The following is a 21,366-nucleotide window of genomic DNA, read 5'->3' on the forward strand; positions in this document are numbered from 1 at the left end:
CCCCAGCAACTTTAGGGGGAGGGGGGAGGGGAAAGGTGTCATTAAACCTTCACCTGTGAAGGGAATAGTTTTAGAAATAAGGGCGATTTGGAAGGTGTGTCGTTATGCCCCGTCACCCCATGGATGTTGCCAACCAAGAACGCAGCCTCTGCACCCGCTTATAACGGAGAGGATTAAAGAGGCTGCAAGCTCCGCCCAGCGCAGCACCCCAACCCTCCCAGCTCCGTCCCGACTCCGGGACTCCGGCAAACTCACCACTCGCTCCCGGTTTTAGCACAGTTCTCAACCAATCCGAGCGCCGTTTTTCTCGACACTTGTGATTGGTTCCCGTGCCGGACCCCCCCCACCCCGCCCCCCGCCAATCCCCCGCCGCGATCTGATTGGTTCGCGTGTCGCGAGCGCGCGGCCGGCGATTGGTTGTTGCTGTCGAGTCTGCGCCGCGTCACCTGATCGATTCAAAATGGCGCCGGTGTTGTTTTGATGAATAAGAGACTTTGTGTCAAAGGGAGATTTTTTTTAACAGGAAAAAGAAGAGGCTGAAGAAAGGAGGGCATTTTCTTTTCCCCCGACGAAAAGCAACGTTTATCTATGTTCACTCAGAGAGTTTGAGGCAAACTATGCACTTTTGCTGAAAAAGTAAGATTTTTAAAAAAGGAAAAATATACTGAAAGAATGGAAGAACTTAGTGCAGATGAGGTGAGGAGAGCTCTTTTTCGGTAATGTCCTGTTTCTCATCTGTTTATCGTGTTGAATTTTTTTAAAAGAAACGTACTTTTTATTTGATTGAAGTATTAAAAAACTGAACTCATTGCCTGGCCTTTTGTTGTTGAGGCCACCAGTATCAGTCAACATCTGTAGGCCATTCTTGCCTATTTTGTGATTTAAAGGTTTCTAAATATCTTTTTTCAATTTTGCTTTGCAGATTTCTTTTAAGTAATTCGTATATCTTGCTTATAAAAAGGGAAACTGCACAATAAGTGCTGATTCAAAGTGGATAAAATACGTTTTTTGAATGTAAATAACTGATTTCTGTTTCTCTGTTCTATCTGTGTAGTTTTAGAAAAATACAATTCTAAGATGCCCACGTCCCAAAACCTGCATTATGTGCACTCTCCAAACCAATTTATTAATTTCTTGCAGTTTTTTTTAACTCACTGTACTTTTGCCTTTTAGCCTGAAGCTGTAGGCCTCTTCATTCTTTTTTAGGGGGGGGATAGGAGAAAAGAGCAGGAAAGGCCTCTATCAATTAGGAATGGGTTATATGTGCATATAGATACAAGTGATCATCTGAATTTGATAAGCAAAACACCTAATATTCTCATGAAGATAATTATATATCATAAGTGACTAGTACATATTATTGGATAATTTAAAAAAGTTTGTAGCACATCATTCAGTTATATTAAATTGGCTTTATTTTGCAAATGTAACCTGGCACACTGATAACTTGGATTTTTAATTTTGCATTGTCTGAGGAAAATGAAAGTATTAATTTGTGGCCATAACGGCATGTAGCAATTGCCATATTTGACCACAAATAGTACTTGTATTGTTATGTACTTGTGCTTGATAATGTATGCAGTTTTAACCAAACTGGTTTGACAATGATTGTTTTAGTAACTGTTTGTATTTAAAGGACCCAACATTCTTTTTGAAATAGACAACTTTCATCCATCTCACAATATTTGATTCTAACCTGTGGTGAATCTTCACTTGCAGTTCTGAGATCTCTGACTGATTATATATAAAATTGAACTGGAGGAGGAGAAAGCTATTATTTCAAGCTAACAGTTGCAGAAGATGTTGATGTAGTAGGACCAGTGTAATGTTATCATCAGTGAGGAAAAACTTGCATGATGTTGATCAACTAATTTTTGAATTATTACAGCATTCCATCCTATACCTGTACAGGATGCTGTGGCCTTCCTCCTTTCACCTCTAACCTTTCTCTCTGACTCCCTGCTCTCTTTATAGCATTAACTGTGAATGCTACTGTCTGTCTGAATGTAATCACCTTCTGTTAGAATGACAGTGACTGATTTCAAAGATATGATGTTCTCACTAAGGGGAGTAGGTTAAATTTCAGTAGTTTTGGTGTCTTGTATACATACATTACCAACAGTTCTATTGTCCCATTCATCCATGTCAAATTCTTGTTCCTAAAGTCATCTGTAAAATTGTAATTAGTTATACTTGAACTGGAAAACTCACTGTGCTGGTACAACATCATTTTTGAGTGTTATCTCAGTTCTCTTAAGCTTCACTCACCACTGTAATACAACAAATTTACTGAGAAAATATCATACTGACTCTTGGTGAAATTATTGCATACCTTATTGATACAGACCTCAGATATAATGGTAATACTATTTACTTACCATCTTACAAATCATACTAAAGATGCAAGTAACTTTGTATTTCCTAACCCAAAACCCCTTTTGTTTCCAGTTATTTACACTAAACTATTTATTTGATGTAAACTTTGTGTATTTGCAGTATTTGTTTAAGATCCAAGTACTTTTTCTTCCTTTTTCTGTTTTGCCTACTCCATTCTCCCCACCTCCCCCCTCCAGGTTTTACATTACCTAAATGGTGTTACAATGGCCTGATTTTCTTTTGTCTCTAGTTGGGTTCTGAGGAACAGAGTGCTAAACTTCCTGTACAAACTTTTTCCACTGGCTTCTTTGTATAGTTGCTAGATACTAATGTACATTTTATAAAAAATTTTTTTACTGTTCAGACAATTTTATAAATTGCTGAAGCTGTTGTTGGCATAGCATTGCTAAGGGAAGCTTTGCCCACTGTTCAGTCTCCATTGAGCTGCAAGTTGTCTTTCGCAAGGCTTGGATGGTTGACCTGATTGTGGCTGCGATTTTCATTCCAAGCAGTACCATTACTTCAGAAATTTTGATAGCTTAAATTGTTTAAAAGAGAAAAAAAATTGAAGCTTTTTTTCCAGCTACTTGTACCTTAATTATTTGTAATTTTTCTGCCTGGGTCACAGTGTATTCCTGGTATTATAGTTCCAGAGGAACAGAGTGAAAAGTGCAACTCCCATCACGTCTGCTTTATTCATTCACTTTTGTGCAAACAATTTCTCTGCAGGAGCTTGAACTTTCCAGTCCTTTCTATGTGGTTGTCATATGACATGGGATGGCTTGTTGTATTATGGATATGTTGTTCCACAGACTAGGGTGAAAACAACTTCCATCATGCATGTAAGACTTTTCGAATTTGCCCACAACAGTTGGAAATTTAACACCCATGCCCAGTGAATTTTCCAGCTGAAGACCCAGATTTCAGACAGACGGGCAGACCTATTTGAGTGTAACTTCTTGCAGGCAGTTCTAACATTAATTTACCAAACTTACGGGTAAGTTTAGTAATTTTTATTTTTACTGTTGTAAGTGTTCTAGTTATTTACACTTGCCTCAGTGAAGAAGAAAAATGGAAAACGGAAACTTCTGAAGCATTTTTTTGAGCAATTTGGCTGGTTTTCTTGTACTTACTATTTTAGTGACTAGTAACTTTGGAAAAAAAATAACTTGCTCAGATTTCTCCTGCATATTTGTTCTACATTGGTAGTTACTGACTGAATTGAACTACTTTTGAATGGTTCGTATTTAGTCAATTGAGTATTTGGGTGAAATGAGATCTTATCAGTTAAATTGCCAATCACACTGCACAGGATGCAAAATTGGTTATTATATAGCATTGAGCTTAAGATTATTTTAGCCAGCGACATGCATTGAATTACCAGTATTCAATGTTTTTCAGAAGGAATAGTTTAAAATAGCAACCTAAGCCTGACCTCTGTAATTAGTAAAATTGCAGGTACACAAGAAATATACACACGGCTAGGAGAATCTAATTTATATATTTTCCGTAACCTTGTCTTTTTCACAATTTATAAAATGTGCACTTCTGCCGTCCAGAATGCTTCCGCAGTAATGTGTACATGGAGAGAATTGAAGGTAAAATAAGAGAACGCAGTACATGTACTAAAATATATAGAAAAGAAAAATTTATACAATAACAAGATTTTGCCTTTAAATAGCGCCTTTAAAATAGAAAAATGTCCCAAAGCATGGAGGTGTAATGAGATAAAAATTGACACCGAGCCTAAGAAGGAGATACTAGGAGGGATGAATAAAAGATTGGTCAAAGAGGTGGGTTTTAAGGACAGCCTTAAAGGAGGAGGGGAAAGTGGAGAGGCAGTGCAATTTAGGGAGGGAATTCTGGAACCTGGGGCCTAGGTGTCAGCCGCCAATGTTGGGATGAAGGGAGGGAGGGAGGGAGGGATGCACAAGAGGCCAGAGCTCTTTAGAGCTGGAGGAAGTTACAGTGGTGGTGAGGCCATGAAGGGATTTAAACACAAGGATGAGAATTGTAAATTTGAAGCGTTGGAGGACTGGAAGCCAATATAGGTCAGCAAGGACATGAGTGCTGGGTGAGTGGAACTTGTTCAGGATAGGATATGTGCAGCAGAGTTTTGCATAAGCTTAATTTTACAGAGTGTGGAGGATGGGATGCCAGCCAGGAGACCATTGGGTTGGTCGTGTCTGGCAAAGGCATGGATGAGAGTTTCAGCCTCTAACATCGACCAGATTCCTGCAGTAGATTGGCTGAGGCAAGAGTGGAAGTGGACAAATTATGCAGGTGGAAGGGTACGGAGTTTATGGAGGGGGCTGAAAACAAAGGCTTTGGTTTATCTGCAGGATATTGTGGCTCATTCAAGACTGGATGTTGGACAAGCAGTCTGACAGCACATAGGTTTGAGAGAAGTAGTAGGGAGGTAGAGCTATGTTCATCAGCATATATTTGCAACCTGATCCCATGTTGTTGGATGATGTCACCAAGGGGCAGCATGTAGATAAGGAAGAGGAGGAGCAACAGATAGATCCTTGAGGTTAAGGTTAAGGTGTGGCAGTGGGAAGAGATGCTCTTTGCTGGAGACTCACTGGCTATGATCAGATAGGAAAGAGCGTAACAAGGCGAGAGGAGTCCCACTGAGCTGGACAATGGGGGAGAAGCTTTGGAGGAAGATGGTGTGTCGACCATGTTAAACCCTATTGGGAAGACGAGAGGGGAAATGCACCATGGTCACGGGCACAGAGGATGTCATTTCTGACTTTGATCAGGGCTGTTTCAGTGCTGTAGCGGGGCGGAAATCTGATTGGAAAGATTCAAACATGGAGTGAGCGAAAGTCAAACAAGGAATGCTGAGAAAAGGAGAGCAAATTGGATTTGGTGTATGTCCAAGGGACAGTAATGTTGTTTTCTGTCTACCTCTGATAAATGGTAAAGTAATGATCAGCTTCATCCATGTAGAACAGCACAGTCATTTTTCCTGGCCTCAGTTCAGTGGTTTCTGGTTTCAGGGCCTGATTTATAGCTCCTTGATGCCTTTAGCTTCTTACTGGCTTAATCAGCTGAGCCATACAACAACAATAACAACTTACATTTATTACATACATAGTGCTTTTAACTTAGTAAAAAGTGTCCCAAACTCTTGTCCTAAAGGCGTTTGTGGATATGGTATTTCAGGTGCTGATCGCTTGCCAGCATCTCGCCCATTATGTGTGCATCTAGATGGAGAGTTTCGGAGTTTTTGAAACGAACCCAATCCTGTTCTCACCTGATGTCTACACGTGTGTACTTTCCATCAGGATAGCAATCAGGTGCAGGAACCCTGTCTGACTTTGTTTTTTACTCTCACGGAGACCAATTACAGTGCCCCTATTGCAATTCTAAGATCAACTAGCTCAGTACAGAGAGGGACTTTGGTCTTTGTAGATCAGTACCACAATGGGCATTGCACATATCAACTGAGCTATTGGAGAGCTGCTTTTGTTTTTTGATTGAAGTTTTCAAAAAAAAAAGTACGTTTTTAAAAAAACTGTATGCTTAACTTTTTTGTGAAACAGAACGAGAGAAATAAACACAAAAATACAGTGACCGATAAAAGGGCTGACTGTATATTACTTTAAAAGAACTGAGTCATGGAAAAACTTACATTCAATATAATAAAAAGTATGTTGGAATGGGCTTCTGATATTTGAATGGGGAAATACACCATTTGAGGCAGTTCTGAGCCGTATAGACCTAAAATCCATTAGATTCTAAGTTATTGCATACTATTTCGCCCCCCCCTGCCTCCAAAAAAAATCGCAACCGGTGGGCTGGTACCTAGAACACTGAGATCCAAGTTCAGATCTCATTCTCAGCTGATGTTGAGACTGTGGCTTTATCCCAGGAGACTTTTATATTGGATGGTATAACAGGTGTAACTTGAGGCAGCTGTGATCAGGACAGATACTGCACACTTCCCATGGTCTAATGTATCCTTCTAGTAACTCCAGTTGAGTACGTGATTTTAAATCTGCATTTGAACGTCTGCATATAAGGGACCTAAGAAAGTAGTTGGCTTCTCCCAAAGGCTCAGTGAGTTCATTCAGTGAGTAGACCAGCAAGGTCACAGGTTTGATTACCAATCTGTGCTAACTTAGCTGATCTTGGTTGACTGGTGGTTGGGTGTACAATTCATCTCATTTAGGAAGGAGAAATCATTCTGGGTTCCAGTTTCTGATTGCTGTCCATTGACCCATGATAGAACTGCATGTGTGTGGCATTTGGGTGAGGATAGAATTAGGCTTGGTTGTGAAGCCCCCTGCAACTAATACTCAGTCAAGGTTCACCCGAGTGAGCTTCATAGAAACATAGAAAAATTTATGGCACAGAAGGAGGTCATTCGAAAGGATGACCAGCACCTATGGAATCATTCCAGGGGAAAAGTGGGGGGGGGGGGGGGGGAAGTTGATGAGCAATATGTCAGTTTTTCTCAGTAGTAATTTTTGCTCCTCATCTTCAGTATTGAATGGAGCTGTCAGTGACCAGACTACTGGCAATTCTACCTTCAGCTAGCTGCAGTAACCAAATTGCTGTTTGTCTTTTAGATGGGCAGTTACCCATTCTGTAGGTGTGGTTTGTCAGCCATGACTGGAGGTTTGGAAGAGGGAAAAGTGCATAGAGGAAGGATCTCTTGTTACACTGCACAAACTTGTCTATTAGTAGAATGACTGAGGGCTGGCATTAATGGTGGTTGTGGGCTGATGGTTCTTCACTTCTAATTGAAAAGGATGGTGTGGATTGGGAGATGCAGAGATAAGAGGGGGCCAAGGATAGATCCTTGGGCGACTCCAGAAGTAACGATGCGGGAGCAGGAAGAGAAGCCATTGCAGGTGATTCTCTGGCTACGACTGGATAGATAAGAATGGAACCAGGCAACTACGTCCCACCTGCTGGACGACGGAGGAGAGGCATTGGAGGAGGATGGTGTGGTCAACCATGTCAAAGGCTGCTGACAGGTTGAGAAGGATGAGGAGGGATAGTTTACCACGGTCTCAATCACATAGGATGTCATTTGTGACTTTACTAAGGACTGTTTCAGTACTATGGCAGGTGCAGAAACTTTATTGGAGGGATTCATACATGGAGTTGCGGGAAAGATGGGCATGGATTTGGGAGGCGACAACACTTTCAAGTACTTTGGAGAGGAAAGGGAGGTTGGAGATGGGGCGGTAGTTTGCAAGGACAGAGGGGTGAAGGATGGGTTTTTTGAGGAGGGGGTTGATGACCACAGATTTGAAGGGGAGGGGAACAGTACATAAGGAGAGGGAACCGTTAACAATATCAGCTAACATGGGGATCAGAAAGGGAATTTTGGGTGGTCAGCGGTTTAGTGGGAATAGGGTCAAGGGAGGAGGTGGTGAGTCTCGTGGTCAAGATGAGCTCGGAGGGGACATGAGGGGCGATAGGAGAGAAACATGCAAGTTCAGGGCAGAAGGGAACTGTAGGGGGAGTTTGGCTTGGTAGGTTAGGGGAAGGGAGGGAAACGTCAATCTTAGTGACACAGTAGTCCATGAGCTTCTTGCACTTGTTGGAAGTGCAGGTGGAGGAGGCAGGTGAGGGGTTTAAGAAGACTGTTTGTAGTGGAAAGGAGAAGCTGGGGTTATCTTTGCATTCCACGATGATCCTGGAATAGTGAGCAGTTTTGGCAGAGGAGAGCAGGACCCGATAGTGTTTTATGTGGTCCAGCCAGATCTGGCGATGAATGGCTAAACCAGTTGTCCGCCATAAACATTCAAGTCTGCATTCCTTGGACTTAAGGGAGCGGAGATGAGGACCGTACCAGGGGGAGCGACCAGGGTGAGAGTAAGTAATGGTTTTAATGGGGACAAGGGCATCAAAGGTGGAGGTGAAGGTGTGATCGAGCAGATCGGTAGCTACAGAAATGTCATAGTGAATGGAGGGCCAAAGGCTAGACAGTTGGGAATTTGAAAATGCTGTTGTAAGTGACTTGAGGAAGAGTTTTTCTCCAGGGGAAAACACAGAAGGAAGTGGGATTGGGTTTATTCAACAAATGCTAATCACTCAAGATCTAAAGAGATTTCAACACTTGGAACTGGTTAGAAGTGAGTGCTAAAGAAAAGTGATGCAAAAGAGCACAAGAGGATTGGAACCTGGCTGGACGGATGATTTTACTTTCAGTTCATATCCTCAGAATCTTAGCTAACCCTTGTGTGCTGGTTGACCTCCCTGGTGAAGTTTGTGGGCACATTTTAAAATGACAAAATAACGCATGACTACATTTTTAAAAATGTTTTAGTTGCAGCAGGATAAAAGGGAAATTGAAATTCCAAATGAATGTTCTAAATAAATGCGCTTGGATTTTGCAATGCAATGACAGTCGTCTATTGTATTGGTATTCTTCTAGCAGTGATTTTAGGTTTGGGATCTACAGATTTTTTTTCATTTTTAATTTGGATTTACTTGCTTGTCTTGTACAGCCGTTTTATGTATTGCACCGGGCACTTGTAATTCTTGGTATCTCCCATAATCTGTTTGGATTTTATAACACATAGTATTGTATAACTGATTGCATTTAAGCTTTGATTCACTGATTACAGATTACTGGGGGTCTGTTACTGAAAGCCTGAGAATTAATTGTTTGGCCCAGCAACAGCTTTGGTAATCTCTCTCTTATTTTGTTAGTTTGTTAAATTTAGCTTCCATTCAAACTGAATCTTGAATACTAATGTCTAAAAATAGAAAATTGTTCCTTTTTATAAATTCATTTGCCAGCTATTGCCTTGCCTCTCTGCTGAAGAATTATGTGAGCCAATCGCCGTTCCTCTTTCTCTTCTTCCCCCCCCCCCACAGCATTTTAGATTTTAATCTTGTATTGTAATTGTGATCAGTGCATCTTCAAGAGGCTGCTTTTAAGCTTTGTGATTATTGCAAATGTCAGACAAGGAGCAAATGAGTTGACAACAGCTGTGAGACTATACTGTGCAAGGGATTCCTGTGGGATTTCATTCCTCTGCGATTTCATTTTGCTTATTGTTACCAACAGACTTAATTGAGAAATCCATGACGGGCAACATGGATTTTTCAAAATCCCTCTTCGATCAAAATGTATTGGCCAGATAGGCAGGGTCGGGCGAGGGGTTAAAATCTTAAATCGAAATCCCGTCTCCAACCCTCAGTGTTCCCGGCTGCTGTTATGGCAAAGATTCAGGCCAACGACAAGGTTCACACTAAAAGCAGGCAGGGGCCTACTTTAAGATTCAAAAATTGTGGCCCGATGATGTCAGCGGTGCCACGACGTAATATTAACGGCAGGCCAGGGGGAATCCCGCACCGTACCACGGCGGGAGGAGACGACTGGCCAGAAGAGGACATGGTAAGTTTCAAAAATGTCCTTCTTTTAACTCCTTGTAGGATAGGAGGAGCAGGAGAGCTCCCCCAGGTCCCTGAAGGAGTCCTTGGGCCTCCCCAGCTCCAGCTTCCCTCCATCGTGAGGGAATCCGCAGCCCTAGCCCCCTCTCCCTGATTGTGCACCGCAAGGGAATCCTCAGCCCTCCCCTTTCGCGCTGGGGACCATTCCCACGGGTGAGGCCCCACCGTTAAGATCGGCAGGGCCTCCACGTTCCCAACTGGTCGTGTTGCACTGCCACTACTGGGTTCGTGTGCCCCCTTCCCACCCCCTCCCTCATTAAAGTCGAGGCCATTGTTTCCAAAGATTGATCTAACTCTGTTTTATAATCAAGGAGTTGTAAATAAAATGTTTGAAATTTGTACAACTGTCCAGTAACCAACCCCTAAAATCCTCCAATTTATTATCCATTTTATTTGAAGAAGCCAATTATAACAACCAGCAGATTGCAACTGAAACTGGAAAATTGTCAAACACTGAAGTCATTTAAACATTTTAATTTTTTTTTAAACCAGAGAAAAATTATACACTGATTTTCACATTGATACAGTCGTGTCATATATCCTTCACTTTGCACTTGCACATGCACTGGCATATTGACTGCATTGTTACGCATATTTGTACAGCGGTTTAACACCCTTCAGGACTGAGTCTGACACGAATGGAGTGGCACAGCCAGACAGTCGCGCACAAGGGCTGTCCCACTTTTTCTACAGGTGTTTTAGGGTTGGGTTATTGCTGTACAGGTAGGAACCAATGGTAATGTGTTCTCGGTATCAACCTGTCCCTCCCTCTGCAGGACTGTGTTGTGGGGTTTGTGCGTGGGGGACTTGTTAGGCCTCCTGGAAAGGAACCCAGACAGCTTGATATTTTTCTAGTTCTAGGTGGAGGCCAAAAGACATGTGTCCCACGGACGCTTAATTAATTTGTTTGAGAGAGGAGGTGCTTTACATCACTGAGAGAATTTTTTTTTTTGTTGGGATTTATGCTAGCCTGTACATCTCATGTGTGTCTCACACCCCTGGGATCAGGCCTAGCAGACAGGAGTAGGCATCAATGCTGATTATGGTCTATGAGCAGTGTGGATTACTTTCCAAAATGGCTGAATTTGGGGCAGGGCCAGAAAGTCTGTACACATGTGCCACTCTGCCAAGGTCTACATACTTGCTGTGAGTAGGGAGCAATTCTTTTTGTGCAGGGTTAAAAGGTTACAGTTACGCCCAGATATCTGAATCTTTGTATGCAAAAGGATAGGATTCACGTACTTGTGTGAGAATAGCTTGTGTGAGGGACATGCCTTCCGTTTTGGCATAATTAAGTTTATAACCTGAAATTTGGCCAAAATGACTTTGGAGTTAGCAGGTGGGGCTGGTCGCTTATAGCAGTATATCATCGGAGCACAGTATTGTATCTGGTCCACTAGCCTGCGCTCCGTGCATGTCTCTTCCTCAGGTTTATATGTGTTGAAACTTGTGGAGTCAGTCTGGAGGAAATGTTAAACAAGTAGGGTTTCTTATTGGCAACCAATTCCAGAACCTACGCTTCAAATTTGATAGTTCACTTAAAAAGGTGTGATGCTTTTGACCGTGTATGAGGGAATTCAGTCATCTTGCTTTTTATAACTCCCATGCTTCTGAAACGGCTTCACTAAGGTTACCACCGCCATCTACCATCATGTCGAAAAGATAGTGCTGGATTCCTCTCAGTGAGGTGTTTCACTAACGATTAAGACTAGGATTTCAATTGGCCCCTCTCTCCACAATGGGAGAGCAGCATTCCTGAGCTAGAGATTCCCTGAACTGGGAATAAGCTAACCGAAATCAGATCTAAAATATGAATGTGTTTGTATGAAATATTGAGAGCGTGTGACTTTGGTGACTGACTTAGCTGGATGTTAAAACTGTCAGGAAACAAAGAATTCTGTCATTAACATCTGTATACCATTTTACCACACTCGGCTACTTTCAGTCAGGAACAATGAGTATTTAGGAAAGGATTGACATGTTTGCTGAAATCTCACCATTAGTGTTTAATACTGTTTTTCATGACTTTAGTTATATTTTGATCCCTATTCTTGGGCCCTTGTCTTTTTTTTAAAAAAATACTAAAAGATGTAGTGGTAAAGATATTCTTAAATATGTTGTATATGATATACATTTTGTTTTTATATACCATTTAGTGTGCATGCTCATTTATCGGATCATAGAAATTACAGAAGGCCACTCAACCCATTGTGCCTGCGGTGGTGCTAGCTCATTAACTGGAGTTATCTACTCTAATCCCTTTTCCCTTTTCAAATTCGTATCTAATTTTATTTTAAATTATGTTACAGTCTCTGACTCAATGGCCACTGGCCACTTGTGATAAAGCATTCCACGCCATGTTCTAGTGACTCTGCATGACAAAAATTCTCTGACAAAAATTCTTCTATCTTTCCCTTTGTTTTTCCAGTGATAATTCTTACTGATTTGCCAGCCAGTGGAAACCATCTTTTGCTCTTTTTACCCTTTCATTTTGAAAGCCACCTTAGATCGCCTCCTGATCATTTTTTCCAGTGAAAAATAATCTAATGTTTTGAGCGTTTTTAATGCCTCATTCCTGATATTCTCGTAAATCTTTGCATTGCACTTTCCATGGTTGTAATATTCTTCCCATAATGAGGTTTGCAGAATTGCATGCAGTACTCCATCTGTGGCGCAAGCAATATTTTGTACAAATTTAACGTGCCATCTTCACTAATCTGTTTATATTCTCCTGTATTCTTTCTCACAGTTCGCCATGCTCATAATTTGGTACCAGCAACAAACTTTGATACCATTCTGCTTGTGCATATTTCCAAATCATTTTATATAAATAGAAAACAAAAGAAGTCCTAATATAGGTCCCTGAGGCACATTATTACCGACATCTTGCCAGTCCGAATTTGAATATTTTTCACTGCTGGTCTGTTCTGCTATTTTCCTCCAACTGATTTGTTCTAGGCTGGTTCCCATTTTTTTCCCCACTGAAATTAACTAATTTCTGATCCAACACCTTTATCTTGGAGTCGTCATTTCCTTTCAGTTTCATTGTAGACCTAAGTAAGTTATAGTAACTATTTTCAAAGTGTTCTTCTACCTTCAGGTTGTTTACTTGTCCTTCATTACCCAGAAGCAAATCTAGCACTGCATTCTTCCTGATGAATGTGCAACATACTGATTAAGGAAACTGTTGTAGATGTTATATGACAAAAGTTAGGTGACCAAAATGAAGAGGGATTCTTAGAATGTGTCCACAACTGTTTCCTTAATCAGTACGTTACACGTCCAACAGGAGGATGCAGTGCTAGATTTGCCTTAGATAGTTAAGGTCCCCATTGTTACTACTGCAAGCCCTTGTAATTTACCTACAAATCTTATTCTTAATTTCTTTACCACTACTTGGTGGTCTATAACGTGCTCCCAGTATTGTAAAAGATTCTTATTTCTAAATTCATCCCAGATGGATGCTTAGCACCTCCATTAATAAGAACTTTTCTTTCTGTGGTTCTAGTCGTGTTCTTAATTAATAAGGCGTTCCCTCCTCTTTTTCCTTCGCTATCTCTCCTGACCATTTTATAGCTGGAAAAAAATCAGTTTCCAATATTTCCACAGCTGAAGCCAAGTTTTCATTACAACATCGCTAAAACAGATTATCTAGCCATTTTCACATTGCTGTTTGTGGGAGCTTGCTGTGTGCAAATTGGCTGCTGCATTTCCTACACTTCAGAAGTACTTAATTGGCTGTAAAACACTTTGCGACGTTCTGAGGTCGTGAAAGGCGCTACATGAATGCACATCTTTGTTTTTTCATTAAGGCTACAACAATCTATCCCTCCATTCTAATTCGAGACTTTAGCTCCCAACATTTTATTTCTAAATCTTTGCACATTCGCATTTAAACCTTGCGACCCTAATCCATTTATATTCCCCAATTCGTTATGCCCTTTGTTATTTTTTCCTTCAGCATCCTTCTCCTGAACTCCTCTTCTATTTGTCCTAAGGTATGCCCCTCACCTTTTTGTATTAACTTGACTTTTTTAGGGAATGTTGAAATTGAAGAAATTGTGCACCACTTTGACCACATTTAAACTCATCTAAACTATTACTGATTCCATAATGTAGAAATTACACTGTCCAGACAGTATTGTTCCTTTTCCATTAATGATTATAAGCAATAATTTAGCATTTTACATTTTTTAAGAAGATGTTGCTTTGTTTCTTGGACTGTTGAAGATGCATACATTACAAAACAGCTTGTGGAAAGACATTTTAGAAGAGTGCCATTTTCTATTGTAATCAAAGGAAATGGAGTTGAGATGAAGTTACAATTGCATCAGTCATGTTACAGATAGGGATGTATTTGTAGAATAAGTTTATTTGGCCAGTGCAGATCAAGAAATCAGATACTGCCTTTTTGAAATTAGACAAGTGATAGATTATGCCTTGTAAAATTACGATCGAGAAGAGGAAAGCTTGAGTAGTGTATAACATCATTTGCATGCTGAGATTAAATTACAGCCTTGAAATTGCTATTTATCCTGTGTTTAAACTTTGAACCTTTTTATTTTGCTCTTATGCTGACCATGACTGCTAAATATTGGGAAGACCGAAGCCAATGGGATAGAATTTACTGCTAAAATAACGGTGACGCTAATGACGCTCATCATTACTTATGCACAAATCGCATAGCAACTTCAGGCGAGGGCAGATGCATGGTTAAATGCGAAAATCTGGAAGTTGCTGTCCGAGATGCGCTGCTATGCCGTCAGCTTCCCGAAAACGGAATCTTACTGTCTGACTCACCATTCAAATGCAATGAACGACATGAAGTTCCTGTACTTGCATGGTAGATGCGAACTAAACTCGCCACAGAAAGTTAGGGCTTGTCCATTTCAGTCTAAGTACCCTTTTTAATGGTGTGATAAGTTTTAATTACTGCCAAACCAGCTCTCTGGCACTGAAAATTTAACTTTTACAAGTGTGGAGTCTCATTCCTTCAGCTTTTAATTGTTAGAGATTTAAAAAAAAATGTAAGTTCAATTTTTAAAATCTTTTTCTTTGTTTTTTTCTCTCTTTTAACCCAATCTTTCTTTCCCTCTTTTTATTTACCTGATTTGACATTTGAATTCTCGATTCTAACCTACACTTCCTGGTTAAAACTCTGTGCTGTTCATTAACAATTCTTCAATCTGATTGGTTAAGGAGATACACAGTTGATTGCCCTGTTCAGGGCGCTGTGCCGTTTCGATCTTCCACTTACAGCAACTTGCCGTTCAAAAGCTCGTGGAAATTAAACGGGCAAGAGCCATTTCACGAATGGCAGGTGCCATTTGTTCGCCGGCTACAGTAATTTCTAGTCCATTACCTTTGGTCCCTGCCACGATCTCTGTTCCCTAGCCACCGCCTCCATCCTTCTCTCTGGCCACCATCTGAGGCTGAACCAGACCGTTCGAGACCTAGTTGATCCTGAGCTGAGCTTCCAACCCCATATCCTCTCCATCACCAAGACCACCTACTTCCACCTCTGTAATATTGCCTGTCTCCGCCCCAGCCTCAGCTCATCTGCTGCTGAAACGCTCATCCGTGCCTTTGTTACTTCTAGACTTGACTTTTCCAGTGCTGTGCTGACCAGCCTCCCACCTTGTGCCCTTCATAAACTTGAGCTCATCTAAGACTCTGTTACTCGTATTCTAGCTCGCACCAAGTCCCGTTCACCCATCACCCCGATGCTTGCTGACCTACGTTGGCTTTCTATCCGGGAAGGCCTTGAATTTAAAATTCTCATCCCTGTTTTCAAATCCCTCCCATGTCCTCGCCCCTCCCTATCTCTGTAATATCCTCCAGTCCTACAACCCTCCGAGATCTCGGCACTCTTCCAATTCTGGCCTCTTGTGCATGCCGAATTTTCATCGCTCCACCGTTGGTGGCTGTGCCTTCACCTGCCTCGGCCCTAAGCTCTGGAATTCTCTCCCTAAACCGCTTCACCTCCCTACCTCTCTCTTCCTCTATAACGCTCCTTAAAACCTACCTCTTTGATCAAGCTTTTGGTTACCTGCCCTAATATCTCCTTATTTGGCTCCATGTCAAATTTTGTTTGACGCTCCTGTGAAGCGCCTTGGGATGTTTTATTATGCTAAAGAAACTATATAAATACAAGTTGTTGTAGTGTGAATGTCGATTGTTTGCTCCATTGCCGTTGATGCATGATGACATTCATTACTGCAGGTTTAGCAAGAAATAATCTGCAGTTGATTACTGGGAGCCTTTCTAGCATTTGTGCTGTATCTGTGTGTATAACTTGTTTTGGAACTACGCAGAACATTTAGAAAGCTCTGTAGTATTTCAAAGCTGGCGAATGCACCAGTGTCACTTTAAGCAGTAATATTTTCTCCCCTCTGAATACAGATTCGTAGAAGACGCCTTGCACGGCTCGCTGGTGGACCAACTTCACAACCCACCACTCCGCTTACCTCCCCACAGCGAGAAAACCCACCAGGAGTATCTGCAGCGACGCCAGGCATATCTCACAATATGGGCCTAAATGCACAGAGCATGACTCCTGCCACATCTCCTATTGGAGCAACAGGTATGGGAGAGTGAGATAGCGTCAACTGGTCTAACTACATTTGTATCAATCTCACATTTTGCTTCGAGTTTTGACTTGAGATATTGATTTTTAAAAAAAAATTTGAAGTGTTTAACACTTTTGTTTACTTTTATAGATTTCTTTCAAACCTAAGCTGAAGGTTTACTGCAATGGTCAAGTATAGATTTGGTTTGTGGACAAAGTTTAAGCTTTCCTACCTGTTGGTAGTCCTGATTGATCCAGGAGATGTGTCTGAAAACAGTGCCTTATTTAATATTTGTTTCCACTTAATAGTGAGTTTGTAGGAGAACCTGGGGTTTTAAGAATAGATTATAGAAAATCCCTAGTGAACTGGTTATAAAAGTAATTGAAATTGTACATAGGCAGGAAGGTTTTCCATTGCATCAGATGCTTTCTTGCAACATCTATACTTTGTGTCACCCCTTCTTCCATTCTTTCCTTTCTCATTAAAATAGTTTGGTTTTCTATATATATTTTAATTCATTCACTTTTGGCTCTTAAATCCCTTCTCTATCCCTTTAGATTTATAAATACAAAACTAGATGAATTTTCACCAAGGATATGGTTTATCTTTGTTTTGATTTTAGTAGGCAAGGGTGGGTGAAGGGGTTTTTTTTGCAAAAGAAGGGCTGCTGAGAACTTAAAGAAATTGGTACGCAAATCTATAAACAGGCAAGTGTTGAGGTGAAAAGACCACGATTTAAGTTGGTTTTGTATTGTGCATAACCTATCTTGGTGGCTGTGTGGCATGTCGGGCGTATGCAGCTTACTGCAACCCGATAGTAAGGTTAGCGTGATTCGCTGAGGCCAACGGCTGGGAGGACTTGGTTAAAAACATGACTTTTTAAAAAAAAAAAATCCCAAAGACATAAAAAAAACGTCAAAATATGTTGTTGTAAAATGTTACCATTATTGTCAGCTTGTGTTGGAGTGGAGCTGGGCAAGTGAGAAATGTGGAGCCAATTTTGTCTTGTGTTAAAGCTGAGGTTTGAATCATTCTGGTAGTTCACAAATTGTCCAACCAGTGCAGTTTTTTTTCCCCATTTTTAAGCTGGCCTCAAAGGAAAATGCTACAGTCACAAATTTATCTGTGTGTCTTTTTAAATAGTAGCAACAGCTGAAACAGTGGTTACAGTTGCCCCTAAAATGACAGTCAGAAAGTTGGGTGGAAAATATTCGTTTGGTCAAGGAGCCAATAGGATTGCTAAATCAATCCCGCCAGTAAAATATGTGCTATCAATTTGAGTTTAATGCACTTGAAGTCTTAGTTTCTTCAATACATCAAAATTCCACATTAAACCATGGGGTGCTAAAACTTAGTTTTTTTTCTTGTGGCTCCCTGCATGGCAGGTTCTCTGTCTGATGGTTCTACTGTAGGGTGGTGCTAAGTGGCATCCCCTGCTTGCCCCAGGTTGCTTTTCCATACCATCTAATGTAGTCTATGGCAAACTGCCCTGGCTTGATTTGGGACAGTCTTGGTTTTTGAAATACCTGAAACTTTTGGCTTGACTGATTGCTTTTGTGCCTCTAGATGCCCTGTTTTAGAGAGACAGAGATCCTTAGCACTAGGGGATGGGTGCTGCACAGGTGTTCTGATTGAAGTTTCTGCTGTGCTGTGAATTATGGGTAAATTTCTGCACTATATTTTGAACAGTTTTGAATCAAATTTCCAGTATTCCAGTAATGAATCATCTTTTTGGAATGGAAATTGATGTTTTATTAAAAACGTATGTATGAGACTCCTTGACTGTTACGGGTTTCATTCAGGTTCAATAATATTATGAAAACAGTCAATCTGATCCATAGCTGTGATGTCAATAGGTGTAATGACACCAATATGCTTGTGTGTTACTTTTAACTTATCACCTTAGATTGTTTCCATCACTAGCACCATCTGTGACAGGTCAGTAACTATCAGTCCTTCATCTAAGTGTTATACAATGCAGGTTTGCCAGGACAACGTTTTTTATAATTGTACTGCTTTTACAGTTCAAGTGGAAATGTATGAAAATTTTACATGCCCCCTGTTTCATTTTGCTGAAATCCCAGCAACATTGATTTCTGGCCATTTGTTGGACTTGTCTTCATGAGACTCTGGAGTGTCTCCATTGGTACTTTTAGCAGCTCTTCATTACAAGCCAAATGCACACATGCTGACATATCTGGGATATTTTGAGTTGATGCTTTTGGTTGATTTGGGTAACTAGAAGTTCTTGTTTTCACTTTAATGCCCTAAATTAGTTGAGCTGGGAGTCTTTTGGGATTCGAGAGCTGTTTAAATCACTGACTGTTGCGGATAATTCAAATCTTAATACAATACATTTAGACAAACCATTGCCTATTATTTTAAGTCTTTCCCCTAGTAATAGAATACTGAATTTTTACAACTCGGATTTATTTTCTGTAGCTCAAATTTGGCAAAGTGTTATTTGTAAAGCCAATCCAATAGTGGGAATAGATCCATAAATGTCTTCATTTTAAACTGAGATGACAGAGGCAGAATACATTTTATAAATACATTAGCTTCCAGGACTTGTGTACCTTAAACCTGTTTACAATATGGAAATTCTCTTACTAAATTTGAGTTATAAGATGTATTGAATTACATTTTATGTTGTGACAGTCTGGCAAAAGTTGAGCAATTGTGTAATGAGTAATCCTTTTGAGATGTGCTGTTATTTGAATTTTATGGTAATGAGTCAATTGATAATACAAAATTGGTAGGGGCTTGAGCTATAGACTTGAAGTATGGAACCCAGGGCAGAGAATGTCTCCTGAGGCTATGTGTTGTCCTTTTCTTTAAATTCTTTATGGAGGTGACATTATCCCACCCAATCCTGGAAGTATTTTTTTCCTTTTGAAAGCTTGTTTGAAACAAACGCTCAAAGCAGAAATATTTTGAATCTGCATTATACAACACGATTAATGTTCACACTGTTTTCAAAGAAGTACTGTTCTTCATTAAAATTTAAAACTTCTTTATATAATTACCCTTACTAAACGCTATCAAATTAATTTTTAACCTATGGTATAAATACATTATGTACTTAAGATTATTTATATCCCGCTTGTGGTATTGATCACTTGGATGAGCCCACTCATTCGATATAACTCTCGCTTGTGCCTTCATAATGTATGGTTATGTTACTGGGCTAGTAATCCAGAGACCTGGACTAATAATCCAGAGAATTTGAGTTCAAATCCTCACCACGGCAGTTTGAGAATCTGAATTGATTTTTTTTTTAAATCTGGAAATTAGAAAGAAACTGGTATCAGTAAAAGTGACCATGAAGCTGTCTGATTGTTATAAAAACTTAACTGGTTCACTAATATCCTTTAGGGAAGGAAACCCACCTTTCCTGGGCTGGACTCTGTGACTCCAGTCCTACACCTTGGTTGACTCATAACTGCCCTCTGAAGGCTCACCACCACTTTCTCAGGGCAACTAGGGATGGGCAATAAATGCTGGCTTTGCTAGTGACATCCACTTCCCAAGAATGAATTTAAAAAAAATGTATCTTCTACCCATAACATTTCTGAAACTGAGCAAGGAGTATATCTGGATAGCAACAGCCAGCTCAAAACTATGAACTTATTTGACCAGGTATAATGCTTTACTGGAGTTAAGGTGCAGTCAAATGACCTCATTCTTTTGGGGTTTTGCATGTACACATCTGGAGCATAGAATTCCACAGTTTTTATATTGAAATTAAATTCTAAAAATTTCAGAGCATTAGGAAAGCCCATTCAATTTCATATGACAGTTATCCTACCTGAGATTGGCAAATGCTACTACAGTGTAGTCAAAACAGCTCAAAGATTAGATAACATTGTTTGCATATATTACATGTAAGGTAAGATAGATATTTGGGGCAGTGCCATGAGAGATCAACTAGCATGGCATGTAAGATTAAATATTCTAAAATGTTGTTTTATTACATAAAGGAGAAACTTTGCAGAACTGTCCCTCAGGAAATTAAGTATGTTGGGTTCAATCCATGCCAGGACAAATAGTACACTATTCTGCAGATGTGTGTGTATGTGTATATGTGTGTGTGTTCGTTCATTGTTGTTACCATCCACTTCATGGTGCACTTGCGCCTGGCCTGAGTGCCTGACCTTACTATCTGAGTGAATAACTTCACAACACCACAAGTGCGAATGAGACACAGCAGCAAATATCACAGAAGTTCCCTGGAGAGAGAAATAGTCGTTAGTGAGTGAGGTGGTTTGAAGTTGGGAATCAAGCTGCTCAGGCCGAATCTGCCACAAACTGGCTGGGGTGAGGAATTAAGATCAAAAGCAAAATACTGCGGATGCTGGAAAAGCTCAGCAAGTCAGGCAGCATCTGAGGAGAAAGAAACAGAGTTAACGTTTCAGGTGGAAGACCTTTCGACAGAACCGACCTGAAATGTTAACTCTGTTTCTTGCTCCACAGAGCTGAGCTTTTCCAGTATTTTCTCTTTTTATTTGAGGAATTAAGATGTTTGTTTTTAGTTAGCATGTTCAGAAATGTTGAGGTTTTTCCTTCTCTGACCTGCTGCCCTTGGGCTGGACTGCATTTGCCCTACTCCGATAAACAGCTCATAGCTGAGGGAAATAGACTTAGGGTGGAAGTCTCCATACCAAGCTCTTGAGAAATCCCACACTCATAGTTTCTGTTTGCTTGACATGGAGTGCATGTCACCCCTACTTACTGAAATCCAGAGAGTTTAGGTTGGCAGAAGTCAAGGCTGAGGGGCACCCAAATGTTTGCAGGGATACAAAACTCTAACTTACCAGCACAGTGCATTGGTAATGTTGCTGCTGCTTTTCCAGCCTGGACTTTATGAAGAATCCCAGTTCCAGGTCCCATTAATGAGCCAGGGTTGGCTGGTCAACCATCAATAGTGACCTAGAGCACTGCAGATTGATCTGGTTTTGGTATTAGAAAAACTGAATCTTCTACGGAGGATTGACTC

General features: G+C 40.6%; 1 protein-coding gene across 2 annotated transcripts in view; it reads left to right on the forward strand.

Moving 5' to 3' along the window:
- The first annotated feature begins 470 nt into the window (after nucleotides 1-470).
- The window catches only part of ube4b (ubiquitination factor E4B, UFD2 homolog (S. cerevisiae)), a 77,804-nt gene continuing 56,908 nt past the window's right edge, over nucleotides 471-21,366 (forward strand). For both annotated transcript variants that reach the window (XM_067970368.1, XM_067970369.1), the window contains exons 1-2: nucleotides 471-696; nucleotides 16,204-16,384. In XM_067970368.1, coding sequence (XP_067826469.1) covers nucleotides 673-696; nucleotides 16,204-16,384 — 205 coding nt within the window. In that variant the 5' untranslated portion in view covers nucleotides 471-672. The remainder of the gene's footprint in view (nucleotides 697-16,203; nucleotides 16,385-21,366) is intronic.

This window comes from Heptranchias perlo, chromosome 32, assembly GCF_035084215.1.
Source record: "Heptranchias perlo isolate sHepPer1 chromosome 32, sHepPer1.hap1, whole genome shotgun sequence".
Taxonomy (NCBI): domain Eukaryota; kingdom Metazoa; phylum Chordata; class Chondrichthyes; order Hexanchiformes; family Hexanchidae; genus Heptranchias; species Heptranchias perlo.